Source organism: Vigna unguiculata, chromosome 11 (assembly GCF_037176805.1).
Source record: "Vigna unguiculata cultivar grain cowpea cultivar isolate G323 ecotype 2 chromosome 11, ASM3717680v1, whole genome shotgun sequence".
NCBI classification, from domain to species: Eukaryota; Viridiplantae; Streptophyta; class Magnoliopsida; order Fabales; family Fabaceae; genus Vigna; species Vigna unguiculata.
Genome location: NC_140802.1, coordinates 11,835,479 through 11,851,961, shown reverse-complemented (window position 1 = coordinate 11,851,961; position 16,483 = coordinate 11,835,479). Strand labels below are relative to the sequence as shown.

The 16,483-nt window shown below is 33.1% G+C and overlaps 2 protein-coding genes across 4 annotated transcripts; one reads left to right on the top strand and one right to left on the bottom strand.

Moving 5' to 3' along the window:
- Positions 1 to 10,856: 10,856 nt before the first annotated feature.
- Positions 10,857 to 13,613, top strand: LOC114169597 (GEM-like protein 1). 2 transcript variants are annotated; one of them, XM_085669131.1, is made up of 5 exons: positions 10,857 to 11,089; positions 11,170 to 11,277; positions 11,946 to 12,223; positions 12,972 to 13,014; positions 13,237 to 13,376. In XM_085669131.1, the coding sequence occupies exons 1-5, from the start codon at positions 11,020 to 11,022 to the stop codon at positions 13,269 to 13,271; spliced, it is 534 nt and encodes a 177-aa protein (XP_085525257.1). In that variant the 5' UTR covers positions 10,857 to 11,019; the 3' UTR covers positions 13,272 to 13,376. The 2 variants fall into 2 exon arrangements, with proteins under 2 accessions (XP_085525257.1, XP_027910634.1); XM_028054833.2 differs by lacking the exon at positions 12,972 to 13,014 and having other exon boundaries at positions 10,866 to 11,089; positions 13,237 to 13,613.
- LOC114169596 (uncharacterized) lies at positions 13,316 to 15,853 on the bottom strand. Of its 2 annotated transcripts, XM_028054832.2 has the most exons (3): positions 14,875 to 15,853; positions 13,748 to 13,912; positions 13,316 to 13,642 (listed from the first exon to the last, which is right to left on the bottom strand). In XM_028054832.2, the coding sequence occupies exons 1-2, from the start codon at positions 15,724 to 15,726 to the stop codon at positions 13,787 to 13,789; spliced, it is 978 nt and encodes a 325-aa protein (XP_027910633.1). In that variant the 5' UTR covers positions 15,727 to 15,853; the 3' UTR covers positions 13,316 to 13,642; positions 13,748 to 13,786. The 2 variants fall into 2 exon arrangements, with proteins under 2 accessions (XP_027910633.1, XP_027910632.1); XM_028054831.2 differs by having other exon boundaries at positions 13,316 to 13,912.
- Between the last annotated feature and the right edge of the window lie 630 nt (positions 15,854 to 16,483).

Here is a 16,483-nt window from a genome sequence, read left to right as displayed (position 1 = left end):
GAATTGGACTAGGCTTTTCTGTTGCTAAAATCTCTCAAATATCTTTTAAAATAAAGATAAAGATAAATATTTAAAAATATTTGGAGAGATATAGACTATTTGACAAATATAATTGGTTGATAATATCAATATCTAATATAATTAATTTAATTAATTAATTAAAGATATATGATAAATTATCACTAAGTAGTATTTGTTAGAATTATGGTGCTTGATTTAGTCCCACATCGCTTAGAATAGTGAGATGTGGTTCTCTATTTTACTATATAAGAGACTCTATGTAAAGCTTTAAGATACACCAGAAATACAAATACTTCCTAGTGTAGTCGTGGACGTAGGCATATACATTGTACGCCGAACCACGTTAAATTCTCTGTGTCTATTTTTCTCTCCTTTATTCTTTCCTTTATTGCCTTGTTCCTAACAATTGGTATCAAGAGCCATTTTTCTTAGTATGCTCTGTGGTTGCAGCATTGTCTGATCTTCCACATTAGAAAAGATTTGGTTTCTATTTTTTCTTCTTGGGGATCTCAGTTTAGAGAAGTAGTGGGAGCTTTGGTCAAAAGCTGCAGCAGAAGCTTTGGTCAAAAGCCGCAGCAAGAGCTTTGGTCAAAGGCAGTAGGAGCTTTGGTCAAAGGCAGCAAGAGCTTTGGTCAAAAGCCACAGTAGGAGCTTTGGTCAAAAGCCGCAATAGGAGCTTTGGTCAAAGGCAGCAAGAGCTTTAGTCAAAAGCAGCAGGAGCTTTCGTCAAAGCAGCAAGAGCAATGGCATTGGAAGAAGGGAAGGTGAGGATTGAGAAGTTTGATGGCAGTGACTTCGGGTTCTGGAAGATGCAGATAGAGGACTACTTGTATCAGAAGAAGTTGTATCTACCCTTAACAGGGCAGAAGCCAACTGACATGGAGCAGGTGGAATGGGATTTGTTAGATCGGCAGACACTCGGTGTGATCCGGTTGACATTAGCCAAGAATTTTGCGTTCAACATAATGAACGAGAACACAACCGTAGATTTGATGAAGGCATTGTCAAATATGTATGAGAAGCCATCTGCAGCCAATAAAGTGTATTTGATTCGCAGGCTAGTCAACCTAAAAATGGGTGAAGGTAACTCGATTACTAATCATATTAGTGAATTCAATACAATTATTGCGTAGTTGACATCGGTGCAGATAACATTTGATGATGAGGTGAAAGCATTAATTTTATTATCATCTCTTCCGGAAAGTTGGAGTGCAACTGTTACTACAGTTAGTAATTCTGCAAGTAATAGTAAGTTGAAGCTTGATAACATCCATGACTTGATCTTAAGCGAAGATGTTCGCAGGAAAAGTTCAGGGGAATCTCCCAGTTCTAGTTCCGGTTCAGCATTGAGTACTGAAACTAGAGGAAGAAGTAGCCAGAAAGGTCGTAATCAAGGCCGAGGCAGATCAAAGTCTAGAGAGAAATCAAAACCAAAATTCCGGAATGATATCACTTGTTAGAATTGTCAAAAAAGGGGTCACTTTACAAATCAATGTAGGGCTCCAAGGAAGAACAACAAGAGGCAAGATGATGATCAATCAACAAATGCAGCAACTGATGAAATTGAAGAAGCACTATTATGTAGTCTAGATAGTTCTATTGACTCATGAATTATGGACTTAGGTGCGTCATTTCATACTACACCTTCCTTAGAACTATTATCTAACTATGTTCCAGGAAAGTTTGGGAAGGTCTACCTTGCAGATGGGAAATCTCTTGATATTATAGGAAGAGATGATATCAATATCAGAACCTCTAATGGAAGTGTGTGGACTTTGAATAATGTCAGACATATTCCTGCCTTAAAGAGAAACTTAATATCTATAGGGCAGTTGGATGATGAAGGTCATTACACCACCTTTGGAGATGGACACTGGAAAGTAATGAAAGGTAATCTTGTTGTTGCTCGTGGGAAGAAGCGAGGATCTCTTTACATGATTGCAGATGAGGATATGATATCAGTTGTAGAAGTTGGAAACAGTTCCTCTTTGTGGCATCAGAGGCTTGGGCATATGAGTGAGAAAAGAATGAAGCTCATGGTCTTAAAAGGTAAAATACCTAACTTGAAGCATGTTGACGTTGGACCTTGCGAACATTGTATCTTTGGAAAGCAGAAAAAGGTTAGCTTCTCCAAAACAAGTAAGTCGTCTAAAGCTGAAAGACTAGCACTAGTGCATACAGATGTTTGGGGGCCAGCTCCAGTGAAATCTCTTGGAGGTTCACAATATTACGTAACCTTCATTGATGACTCTACAAGAAAGGTATGGGTTTATTTTCTTAAAAATAAATCTGATGTGTTTTCTGTGTTTAAAAGGTGGAAATAGGAGGTTGAGACTCAAACAGGTTTAAAGATTAAATGTTTGAAGTCTGATAATGGTGGAGAATATGACAGTAATCAATTCAAGGAGTATTGTTCAGAGAATGGGATCAGAATGATCAAGACGGTTCCACGAACACCAGAACAAAACGGTGTGGCAGAAAGAATGAACATAACCTTGAATGAAAGAGCAAGATGTATGAGAATCCAATCAGGATTACCCAAGGTATTTTGGGCATATGCAATAAGCACAGCAGCCTATCTCATAAACAGAGGACCATCAGTTCCTTTAGGCTATCAATTACCTAAAGAAGTATGGTCTGGAAATGAGGTAAACCTTTCACATCTGAAAGTTTTTGGTTGTGCTTCATATATTTTGTTGAACTCTAATAGTAGAGATAAATTGGACCCTAAGGCAAAGCGATGCTATTTCATTGGCTATGGATCTGACATGTATGGCTACAGGTTTTGGGATGACCAAAACAAGAAAATTATCAGAAGTAGAAATGTTACTTTTAATGAAAACATGTTCTATAAGGACAGGACTGCAGAATTTGCAAATGCAAATAAAAAGCCAGAGCAGGTATCATTAGAAGAAGTTTCAGAAAGTGATGTAGCCAACAGAAGGCAGAATACAGAAGTAGAGCCTGAGTCAGAGCTCAAGTCAGAGTTTGGGTCAGAACCTGAACAGATAGTAGAGTCAGTAACTCTTGAATTACCGACTAGAAGGTCTAGCAGAACAATTGTAGCACCACAAAGGTACTCCCCTTCATTGCATTACTTGTTGTTGACTGATGCTGGTGAGCCAGAGCATTTTGCTGAGGCTATGCAGGGAGGTGAATCTATTAAGTGGGAGCTAGCAATGGAAGATGAGATAAAGTCTCTTCAGAAGAATAAGACATGGTCTTTAACCAAGCTTCCAGAAGGAAAGAAGGTTTTGCAAAACAGGTGGGTCTATCGGTTAAAAGAAGAGCCAGATGGCAGCAAACGATATAAGGCCAGACTCGTAGTGAAAGGGTTCCAACAGAGACAAGGAATTGACTTCACAGAAATTTTCTCTCCTGTTGTCAAGATGACTACCATCAGAGTTATCTTGAGTATAGTAGCTGCAAAAAATCTTCATCTGGAGCAGTTAGATGTGAAAACTGCATTCCTACATGGAGATCTTGAGGAAGAAATCTTTATGGCACAACCAAAAGGTTTTGAAGTACAAGGCAAAGAGAATCTTGTATGCAAGCTTCATAAAAGTTTGTATGGGTTGAAACAAGCACCGCGACAATGGTATAAGAAGTTTAATGAGTTTATGAGAAACTCAGGATTTCACAGATGTGAAGAAGATCATTGTTATTACGTGAAGAAATATGTTGATAGTTATATCATTCTTGCCTTGTATGTTGATGACATGTTGATTGTTGGTGCTAATATGGCAGAAATTGACAAGTTGAAGAAACAATTGTCAGAAAATTTTGAAATGAAGGATCTTGGTCCAGCCAAGCAAATTCTTGGTATGAGAATTTCCAGGGATAGATCTAAAGGTATTCTAAATTTATCTCAGGAAAAATATATAGAAAAATTGCTTAGTAGGTTCAATGTTGGAAATTCTAAAACCAGGAATACACCTTTGGGAACTCACTTAAAGTTCTCAAAAAGGTAATCTTCTCAGACAGAGGAAGAAGAAAATCACATGTCTAAAGTGCCATATGCATCTACAGTAGGGAGCTTGATGTATGCTATGGTTTGCACCAGACCTGATATAGCACATGCAGTGGGAGTTGTGAGCAGGTTTCTATCCAATCCTGGAAAGGAGCATTGGGAAGGCGTGAAGTGGATATTGAGATATTTGAAAGGCACTTCAAAGATGCATTTGTCCTTTAAAAGAAGTAATCTCACTTTACAGGGGTTTTCTGATGCAGATTTGGGAGGTGATTTGGATGGTAGAAAAAGCACAACAGGTTATATTTTTACGTTGGGTGGCACAGCTATCAGTTGGAAGTCTAAACTTCAAGGAAGAGTCTCCCTTTCAACCACTGAAGCTGAATATATAGCTATCTCAGAAACAACATAAGAGATGATATGGTTGAAGAATCTTCTAAAAGAATTAGGAAAAGGGCAAGATGAACCTTCATTGTTCAGTGACAGTCAAAGTGCCTTTTGTCTTGCTAAAAATCCAATTCTTCACTCCAGATGCAAACACATTGAATTGAAGTATCATTTTATCAGAAACTTGATAAATGATGGAGATTTGATTTTGTTGAAGATTCCAGGTGCAGAGAATCTAGCTGATATGTTGACCAAGACTATCACAACAACTAAGTTGAGGCTTTGCATTGCCTCAACTGGCCTTCGAGAAAATTGATGATGAAGGCACTACACTAGGTGGTAATGTAAATCAAACCCCAAGTGGGAGAATTGTTAGAATTATGGTGCTTGATTTAGTCCCACATCGCTTAGAATAGTGAGATGTGGTTCTCTATTTTACTATATAAGAGACTCTATGTAAAGCTTTAAGATACACCAGAAATACAAACACTTCCTAGTGTAGTCGTGGACGTAGGCATACACATTGTACGTCGAACCACGATAAATTCTCTATGTCTATTTTTCTCTCCTTTATTCTTTCCTTTATTGCCTTGTTCCTAACAAGTATTTGTATTAATTTTCCAAATCAACCCTTTGCAATCTCCTTAAATTATCTTCTAAATAATTCAATATCTTCAAGATATATTTGTTTGTTGTGGAACTAAAAATATTCAAAAAGATCTTGTCATATCTAAAAAGATTTGATAGTTATTATCTTTTAATATTTTATGATATAATTAAATAAGATAATTATTTTAAAATATCAAATAAAATATCTAAGATATATTTTTCCCAAATTATCTTCTATCATAAAGATAAAGAAAACCGTAAGGTCCAATTTTTTTTGTTGCTCTCTTCTTGGCTTAGCCAAAGTTCTTCACTCTTTCAAGCTTTTCTAGCCGTTTTCATGGAATGCTTGGCTTGGATTTATGTGATTTTGATAATTTCCTATTCTTGGATTTATCTTTAAGCAATTTATTTTCACACTTCCTTGAGCTCAACTTAGCTGCAGCTGCACTAAAACACCTCAAAATATCTAAAGAACATTTATGCAACTAAAAATCTATTTTTAACATGTTTTTGTATCTGATGCTCAATAAACCCAATTATAGGAAATCCCAATTAAATCATTCTTTAAGCACACAAATTCAATTAAAATACCCAGAATTAAACATTAAATGAGGGCAAAAATACGCACTCATCACTACCATATCAGGAATGACATCCGAATGGTCATGAGTTTTAGTATTTCATCTTTACTCTAAAGTAAAAATTTATTTTTATGTTTGTATATATAATCATAAAAATTTCAAATCAGAATACCAAATAACAATTATATAAAATATTATCCAATTACACACCAATAAAATTTCATGACAATCAAAACATCTATTTGTTTTGCAAATGTTAATGAAATAAAGGTCATAACGTTAATAAAATTAATTTTTTTTTAAAATTATAAAAAAAATATTCAAATTTAAAAATATTTCAAATGCCTTTTTTACTTTTTTTTTTCTCTGTAAATTCTAATGAAATCTATTTTTTTATATACTAATAAAGATTATAATACACAAATTGAACATAATCGAACAAAGAAAAAATATTAAACTAATAATATTTCAATTTAGACATACATATTTTTTATGGCAATGATATTAAATTATTTTATCACAGTAAGTGAAATGTCTTTATACAATTGTGATTGTAAAATTACACTTATAAGAATGAGTTAGAAAATTAAATTAATAATGTTAAAATTCAACAAAATAATATTCTACGTAATAAAAATAAATAACAAATAAATATAGTAACATAAAGTCAAATTGACCAATGTGTGATGTAGAAACAATTTAATACATCATTGAAGGAAACTGCACAAAGGATATGTGCTTGAAAAATTAGTCATCGCAATCCCCCATTGAGTAGCTTTGAACTCATTTTGAATATATTTTTCTTCTTTTATCATTCATAGAGCTTTATTGTTGAGGAACATTAAATGTGCAACATTCTTGATAGATAATACTATTTATCTCCCTGGGTTGCATAATTTACAATAAAAGAGGTGATAAAAGCGCACACCATACTCGGTAGATAGCTAGGCAACAATTGAAATAAGCTTGCGTCAAGATGGTTGGTAGACAATGCAACTTTAGCTCAATTCCCAAAAGATATTTGAATGAAACTTGTATTTAGCACAAATATCTTTTGCAACAAATGAGACATTTCCTACATTACAAAATTAAGTTTTTAAGAATTTTGTTTGGTAGTTTAAAGTTTGTTTGCACTTATTGAGTGATCATCATCTAACACTTATCAGATGAAGTAGAAAGATATGCATGGTGCTTTATGTTCTCTACTTTTTTGTTCTAAATACTTAATCAAAATCATAGGGTGTTGAAAATTTCCTTAACAACAAAGTGGTTTTCATTCAAAGTTTGTTTGCACTTATCAAATGATCATTATTCCACACTTATCAGATGAAGTTGAAAGATATGAATGGTGATTTATTGTCTATCAATCAAAACATTTGTTTTCTTTTATAGGATGTTGAAATGTTCCCTAACAAAAAAGTGGCTTTTCATAGTTTATCTAAATATCCATGTTTATATATGAAAAAATTACTGAAATTTTCACTTGAATAATTTATTGCTTTAATTAAGTGTAATTTGTACATATGATGTGAATGTGAAGGACATGTTTAAGTATGATGTATGGATTTGATATCACAAATCTAGAATGATATATGAGCCAAGGAGGGAAGTATGTGTTAAGAAAAAATGTAAAAAAGATCCCTAACTTCACTAATTGTCTAAGTCATGTAGACTAAGACATCAAGTGGTGAGAAGTTGAAGGAAGGTTTATTGTATCATCATAACACATGTTATGTATGAAAATTAAATCATGATGCATGTTGAGGTCTAGATATGAATATACATTAAACTTACTTTAATCCATGGAGTTGAGGAATGCATACCTAAGGTACTAAAACAGGTTAGGTGTTAAATATTTGATTGAGAGAGCTTAAAATGGTTTTCCAAAAGTATATATTCCTTATTGAATATCTTAGATTTGTGGATCCGTGTGTGATTTGTACATATGTATATGCGTTTGATGAATAAAGATGATAGAATGTGTGGAATTGTAATTTTCAATGTTAACATGAATACATTTATGATTTATGGCTTCTTTGATAGTTTTTTTTTTCTTCTTCTTGATAATTGTTTTTGGAAGCTTATGGTTGAGTTTTAAATTTATAATTAATATTTTAGAAAATTATTATTTAATTTGATATTCTATCTTAAGAAGTGAATTTTAACTCTAACTCAAACCCACAAAATCAATTTATAAGGTGAGATTTGCACCCACTTTTATATTGCAAATCTACCTTATCTTTAGCCGATGTGGAATCTCCAACACGCCCATTTATGTCAACGCATATAAAGTGAGCATGAAGTTAGACATTAATGGATGGTCAAATAGTGAAAGGTACAACAGACACAACAAACAACAAATCTTGCTAAGATATGTTTCAGATGACTCTAATACCATCTTGAAACTGAACTTTAAGCCTAAGTCAATCTCATAAAACTTACTTACATTTGAGGTATCTACCTATATAGTGCAAATCTATTTTTATCTTTAGACGATATGAGATCTCCAACATTCTAGAAAGTAATAATATTTAAATTTATGTGTCATAATATGTGTTATTTAAATTTAAAATGTTTAATAAAAGTATAATGATAAGTGTCAAGAATTAGTAAATTTTCCATTTGAAATCGACACTTATCATGTATCAAATGGTGTTATTTGTGTATAAAACAAATCGCCTTAGTTTAAGATATAAAATGATGTATTAAGAATTGGAGTTTTATGAATTGTAATGACATTTTGTTGTTTAGCAATGAATATAAGAGAAAATATTAAGTATGCAGCTGAGTCGGAGTCATTGGTGTTGAGCTAAGGAAGTAGAAAGTATAAGACAACATATTTTAACTTTATGGCTGAGTACAACAAATGGAGTTGAGCCTCGTGAGGAAACCTTCTTTTCAAGGAAACTTGGAGCACAAATCCATGAGGTTGAACAACCAAGAAAACTCTTCCAAGAAGGAAAGGTCAAGTGTTAAGCACCAAGACAAGGGGCTAAGATGAGAAGAAAACCCACTTGTGAAGAAACCCTTATGGTTGAGTACCAAAAGTTGGGTTGAGCACCAACCAAAAATTCCTATAAATAAAGACCTCATGTCTTCATTCTAAGCATTGAATGGAGGCTCAAATATGCAGTAGTAGAGTAGGAATGAGTTTGTGAGGTTAGAAAGACTATGTTCTTAGTGTAAATATTATATGTCTATATGCTGTTGGATTTGTATTACATCTATGAGTAGCTGATTTCTCTATGGTGATATCAATGGAGCAGTAATCTTCTTATGCTTAATGATTTGGTTCATGCTTAATGTTTGGCCCCCAATGTTTTGACTCTTAATGTAGGTATTAGGCAAATCTTGTGTCAAGGAATTGAGCAAGTTGTTTAAGACATAGATAGGCATGACCAGAGGGATCTGTGCATTCTTGGCCTTAGAGAACATGGAAAGTAATATCCATCACCAAGATTATCTTTAGACATGAATATATCTAGTTTAGCTTAATAGACATTTGGAGCCTTAAGTCTCTAAGATTGAACCTCCATAAGGTTACTAAGTAATCTTGCTACAAGAGGAATTTGCATAAGGTTACTTAAAACTTTATCTTAAATCAATCAATTATGCATATCTGAATTGGAAATATTTGAAGGTTTTGTATTCATTGAATCTATAATAGTTGTTTCTAGACATATAAACTAAATTTAACCTCCACTCGACTCAATCTATATAATTACTATTATCTATATTTACTTGCATTCTCTATCAAAATCCAAAAACCCTAAAAAGCAAACTACCAATATATTTGCTAAATCTATGTGAATACGATACTTGTTGATACTACTATGCACCAATGCACTTGCTGAAAAATGGTTATCGAGAAACATTCATCATATAATATATGTTATCTTATAAATTAATACTCACATAAATATATGCATCTTTTATTTGATTTATATAGTTAGTTTTTCTTAAAGTTATAAATAAATTATTTAAATTTTGTAAAATTAATAATATGAAAAATATAGTTGAATATTAAACACATTATTCCTTGTATTTTAATTACAATTATAATTTAAATATACATGTAATGTATTAAAAGAGGGGGAGAGAGTTTATTCATTCCTATGTATCAAATGTAAACATTTTCCTTCTTTAAATAAGAAATACATTATCATAAGAAGATAAAATGAGTGATAAGATAATACTATTATGTAATAAATATTGAATTATAATATACTCACTCAATATATAATAGTACATAAGTATATCTAATTTTTTCATAGAAGGTCTTTCAAAAACAATCCTCTGTCTTAATTAAAAAAAAGGATAAAAACATATAAAATAAAACAAAGTCCTTATGCAAACATCACGTGTCATCAACTTGTTCTTTTTAGTATCATATTCTAATATTTGGCAGCATCTATCTTTCGGTGTTATGTTCCTTTATCCTCAACCTAATCCATCAATCATAATATGCACAGTTACTTGGCTTCGATTCTTAATTCATATCTTTTTTTTTTTTTTTAAATATACAGAACATTTAGTTTTTCTCTTTCTTGATCCATATTTTATGCATTCACACATAATTTTAACTCTATTTGATGTGTGAGATGTATTGATCTTTCACAGCTGCTAAACAGCACATGAAGAAAAGAAATTAACGTTCACTGGTAATTAAAAGATTCATAATATATATATATATATATATATATATATATATATATATATATATATATATATATATATATATATTTATAAATCGTGATGAATTCGTGATGTTTCCTCAAATCAAATGCATTAATTATTCTTAGTATCACTACTAATAGAAAAATAGGGATTATAATTTACTAATGATGTACTGGTCATTTTGTAGGAAATTATATTATTATGTAAGTTTTAATTAAGAATGACATAGTAGATATTTATTATAATTTTGTTAGTTATATTTTAATATGACATAATAAGTATAATTTTAAAATAGTGTTTTGAGTTTGTTTTCTCTCTCATATTTGTCTTTCATTGTTGTCATTATTTATCTGTTCATGTAGGAATACCCACACAGTATCATTGTTTTATATATGTGTGTGTAAAAAAAATTATTTTTATATTACTATGAGTGTCGTTATTCCATCTTTTATGAAAATTGAAGAACTAAAATAGAAAAAAAAAAAAGATTAAATGTACTACCTAAACAACTTTGATGTGTTAAATGTTATACAGTATCTAAAATTTTCTCCTTTATTTTATTCTCACACATATTGGACCCACAAATATTTTTTTCTCGTGCACATCATTTTCAACTCATTCAATTCATTCTATTCCATTTTATCCCTCTCCCTCATCTCAATCTTCTTCTTTGCATCCATTATTGATTGTCAAGGTCTCTTATTCCACCTCTCAAAAAATTATTAACTGAAAAAACACAGAAGAATCTTTGCAAAAGTTAGTTTGAACAAAAGCATGTCCAACAATGGCAGTAACAACAACAACAATAACCCTTACGTTCATATTTCCCCTCTTCAGACCAACCGTAAGTGGTTAATTTTTCAAGATACTGTGTTCAGTCAATAATTCCCTTTCAGTTTGATTAATGGCAGTTTACGTTTTCAGGTCCAAACCCAATGGATACTGTATTTGGAGCATTAAACCAGTGCAGCAGGAAGGTTGGAGATGCAACTAGAAGAGCTGAGATAGTGGCAGATAATCTCTGGAATCATAGTGAGTTTCCCTCAACTTTCACTTTCATTTATTCTTTTTCTTTTCCCCAATCATAATCTCAAGGGAGACACAAAGAAATTTATATAAGATTCGAAAATAGTATTTCTAATTTAAGATTTCAAGCCAATAAGTTATCTCAGTGAAAAGTCTTTTCAGAAAACTGTGGATTGTTTGAAAGAACAGACTAAGAATATTTTACATGATAAATGATCAACAAATTTATAAAAAACTTAAAATATCACTTCCAGCATAAAACTATAAGATTGTAGGTTTATAATTTTTTTTCCATATTTATTTAGTATGGAACTTCCCCTCAGATTAAATTTTTTACTAATAGAAGTATATGCTTTAATTTAGGAAAGGTTAAATTAAAGTTTTGAACTTTTTAGCCTATTTTTATCCAATTTATTTCAAGAAAGTGAGCTATGGGCTGATGGTATTACACTATCAAGTAATCAATGGACAAAATTTCTAAATTTCCTGTCTTGGCATGGAAACTGAATTCTCAAACCTTCTTACCAATCATGCAAGAATTACAAATCTTTCAGATAAGGTATTTCTATCTATAAATTGTACATCTGTAGACTCAAGTTCTAATGTATTTTATACTAAAGTTTCTTACAAATCTATAGACTTAAATTCTAATGTATTATATGTATGTACTGCAGTCAGAATTGGTTCGAGTGTTGCTGATGCAGCAGTGGCTAGAATTGTTCAGGGAACAAAGGTGCTTGCACTAGGAGGGTCTGATGCATTATTTCAACAATCATTTGGAGTTTTCCCGGGAGAGAAGCTCGTAAAGTCCTTTGCTTGCTACTTATCAACATCCAGTGGACCTGTCATTGGGACTCTTTATATATCAAATTTAAGATTTGCCTTTTGCAGCGATTATCCACTCTTTCATTATCCATTCTCCCTGCAACAAAACCAGACTCTGCATTACAAGGTTCTTTGACTTGTTTCCTTTGCAATAAAGTTGTTTGAATTTGACCATATCAGCTGACCGATTGGTTGCTAGTAATCTTCTAGCACAAGAAATCCAAGATAAACCCCATGAGTTAAATTGCAATGGTTAGGATTCTAAGCATCAAGTTGGTACCATTCTAAGTAAAAAATGAGTCTGAAGAGCATAAGAAAGAAAATTCACGTACCCATTATCATTAAGGTTTTGGTTTAGAGCTAGTATTTTGACTTTTTTATATGGAATACTCTGATTTGTTGGTACTGAATGAACATGTAAGTAATGTAAGTAGTTGACTCACATGCTGTTGTTTGAGGGGAAGTACTAATGTAAAAAATCTCACACATGAAGATGATACTGTCAGGATTTCAAGATGTCACAGTAAGACCCATCCATAACTCGCATTAAAATGTACCAACTAGAAAAGGATTTTTGCAGTCAAAGTAATCAAAAGTTGTTGTGCATAGTAACATTGATGAAATTTTATAACTATTGTTTTAAAGTCTTAACTAGAGTGATTTGAATTGAATTGTACGAAGTCTTACCCTTACATATGCATAGAGGTTGTTTCCGGATTCAGATTCATAACCAACGATCGCTAAGGCGTAACTTTAGTGTTGTCAAGACTCACTCTCAATTCTGTTACTACTTTCTGCATGTATTTATTTGTTAATGGTAGTTTTTGTTAAATGAAGTATTAGCAGTAGTAATGAGCGAATCAATGACATCACAGATTCACAAGCAAGGAAGCACAGTGACTCTGATTGCATTTATATGTAAATTTCTGAACACTGTATCCTGAAAAATCAATACACCTTGTTGATTCTTTTGTTCTGGTGTGAGAAAATGAGTAATAAAATAATACTACTCTCATTGACACATTTTTCATATCATCTTCCAAATACACTAAAAAGTAGATCGACTATTTCAGATCTCTTTAAGGATGAAAATTGAAAACCCTTTGCATTTCTGATATTTTTGCGTGGTGTTATAAATAGGTGGTGGTGCAAGTGGATCAGTTAAGCACGGTTAGTCCTTCCTCAAATCGATTTAACCCTGCAGAAAAATACATCGAGCTTGTGACAGTAGATGGTTATGAATTCTATTTCATGGGGTTCATAGCATATGACAAGGCTCTCAAGACTATAAGAGAGGTTTTACAGCAATATCACAACCATTCCAGAGAAGCTTGAATGATCACAAAGCATGAAATATTTTCCATATGTCATGGAGACACCTTAGAATACAATGTACCCTTTACATGTCAAAAGTGAGAACTTGTGTTTAGGCAAGCTGCAGTGAGTTAGATTTTGTTGAAAATATTAGTATATCTCAAGGCTCTCATATTTCTCCACCTTCATTTTGCACTCCATTATCCAATTTATGTTCATCCTGATCCCTTTCCTAGGAAGAACATAGCAAATAGAACAGAACCATCAAAAGAGAGTTTACAAACAATGTCTTGGAGCTTTTCTTTTTTCCCCCTTGTAAAGACAAAAAAGTTCATACTTTAAAAAAATTAACATTATTACTACTCTGATCAATGCCTTAGGTTGGCTCCTCAACTCGCACATCACCATGCTCCAAACACTCAGCTTTATCATCTGATTCGCAGGGCTGGGAACCATCTTTTCCATCACCATCATTAACAACGTCATTCAAATTAGGCTCACCCTGCAATGTAGCAACTCCACACCAAATTTGAATTCTCTCATGTTGGTATATAACAAGACATGGTCAAAAGTTAAAAGAGAAGATAGAAAAAGCAAAATTAATTAAACCCAAAAATAATGCCAAATAATGATATAATTGCTTTGTTGCTCTCTTATTAGGATAAAAACTATCAAAACGGGATCCTAGTTCAAAAAAATCATAAACAAATTGACAAATCATAAATGCAGTTCTTTAAATACTTTTAGTGTTCAAGCTAAAAATTCCACCTTAGTTATCCTTATAACAAAGATCTGCATAAATGTCAACAAAAGTTATCGAATCAACAGCAAAAATACCTTAAAAGTACATCTAAGCTTTGTCCAAACAAAAACACTTCAAATTCACGTCAAACTCTTGAAAAAAACTCTATTCAGAGAACATCATCAAAAACTGCAGCTAAGTGTTGTCTAAATAAAAACACCCTAAAGCCTCCTCAAAATTAAAACTCTAATAGAAGAATAACAAAAAATACATTAAAAACCGCATCTATATTTAGTCCTAAATAAAAACACCCTAAATTCACTTCAAAATCTTGATTAAAACCCTGATAGGTCATAGGAGAACATCTCTAAAAACTGTGTCTAAGTTTGTCCAAAATAAAAAACACCCCAAATTCAAAAGCTTGGCTAAAACCCTGATAGGTCATAGGAGGGAGAACATCTCTAAAAACTGTGTCTAAGTTGGTCCTAAATAAAAACACCCCAAATTCACCTCATATTCTTGACTAAAACCCTGATAGATCATAGGAGTGAGAACATCTCTAAAAGCTGTGTCTAAGTGAGTCCTAAATAAAAACACACCAAATTCACCACAAAATCTTGACTAAAACCCTGATAGGTCTTAGGAGAACGCAACATCACTAAAAACATCTTAAAAACTGCTTCTATGTTTTGCCCTAAACAAAATCTTGACCAAACAATTACCTCTGCCTCAGCAGGCGTACTCGTCTCCAGCCCAAGAGGCTCCCCTTTCATCACAATGGTAGGAAGCCGATCAGCATCCCAACCCAAAACCTTGCACAGGGCCATACCAAAGCCCCTGTGCACCCCTCTCTTCAACGTCCTCAAAATCGACATCGAATGCTGAACAAGCGCAACACAGTCCTTAAACCTCTTCCCATGATTCTTCTTCCCAATTGCCCCACACACCAAGCAGCAAAACTCTCCACTTTCAAAACACCTCTGGTAGTACCCTCTGAGTTCATCGTCCTCCAAGAACAATCCCACAAAGAACTCCTGAATCTCTTCCCATGCCCCATCATCATCATTATCATCATCATCACCGTCACCATCACCATCACCATCACCATCACCATCATCATCATTATCCCAGTTAGAAAGAAACTCCTTCAGAGCTTTGCACGCTTTCTTCTGCACTTGCACTGCCGCAAGCCTCTCCCTTTCTTGCTGAGGCACGTCAGACGAAGGGGCTGGACCGGTCTTTGGCTTGGCCCAACAGGTGGATGGATCCGGGTCGTGTCGAACAGGACTTGGCCATTCCGGGTCGGGTCGTGCGGAGTGATCCCTATCACGACCCTTTTGCTTCTTCTCATTCTTCTTCTTCTTGAAGGAGATGGATGGGACCCGGAGGGATGATCCGGTGCGGGCAGGTGCAGGATAGTGAAAACGGAGAACGTGGCTCGTGTATTGGGGCTGAGGAAAGTGAGTGGTGGTGGTGGTGGTGGTTATGGGGGGTTGTGGAGGACCTTGGTGCCAGAGAGAGTGGAGGTAGATTACTTCGTCTCTTAGCTTCTCTACGTCGTAATAGGGATTCATTGTGTTATTTTGGTTTGGAACTATAGAATTTGAAATTAAGAAAATCCTGGTGATTGGTGTTGATCATGAGAAAGTCAGTGTTTCTATTCTTCTACCCATGATGAGAGTTTCTTTCACTTCCTAATTACGTGGTAATGTTACAATTTTTCTAACCTATTTGACTCATGGGTTCATAATTTCTTTTTCAAATTAGTTTTCAATTTTTTTTTTTATAAATTAGTCGATTTGCTGTTATCATTTATATTCTCAATAAACTCACGATAGACAACAATCTTGTTACATAAATATTTTTTTAAAAATTAAAAACAAAATTATAAGGTCACATCAAATTCATAATAAAATTACATCGTAAATTTTTCATTATAAGAAAAATTTACGATTTCCTTCACAAAAATTATTTCACACTTTAAATTTCATATATTAAGAAAAAAAAACGTAAATTCTTCATCATACTGAAAAATTTATCATTAGTCAATCATTCACATTTCAAAAGAGACATTTAATTTTTAGAAGTTTTTGTTTTATAGGATTTAGTATTAACTTTCTTTGGTCTACCCTATCAAGTTTCTTTATAGTTTGAATTGGATCATCATTTTCCTCGGTATTAGAATCTTTTCTCTCATCAAACATATTATCCCATTTAGTAGTTATTTTCAATTCATCTACAAAATGAGTCTCCTTAGACGTCAAAAGATTAGGAATCGTCGTTAAACTACTACGAGTTAAATCTAATTGTTGAACTCTATTGACAACGAGA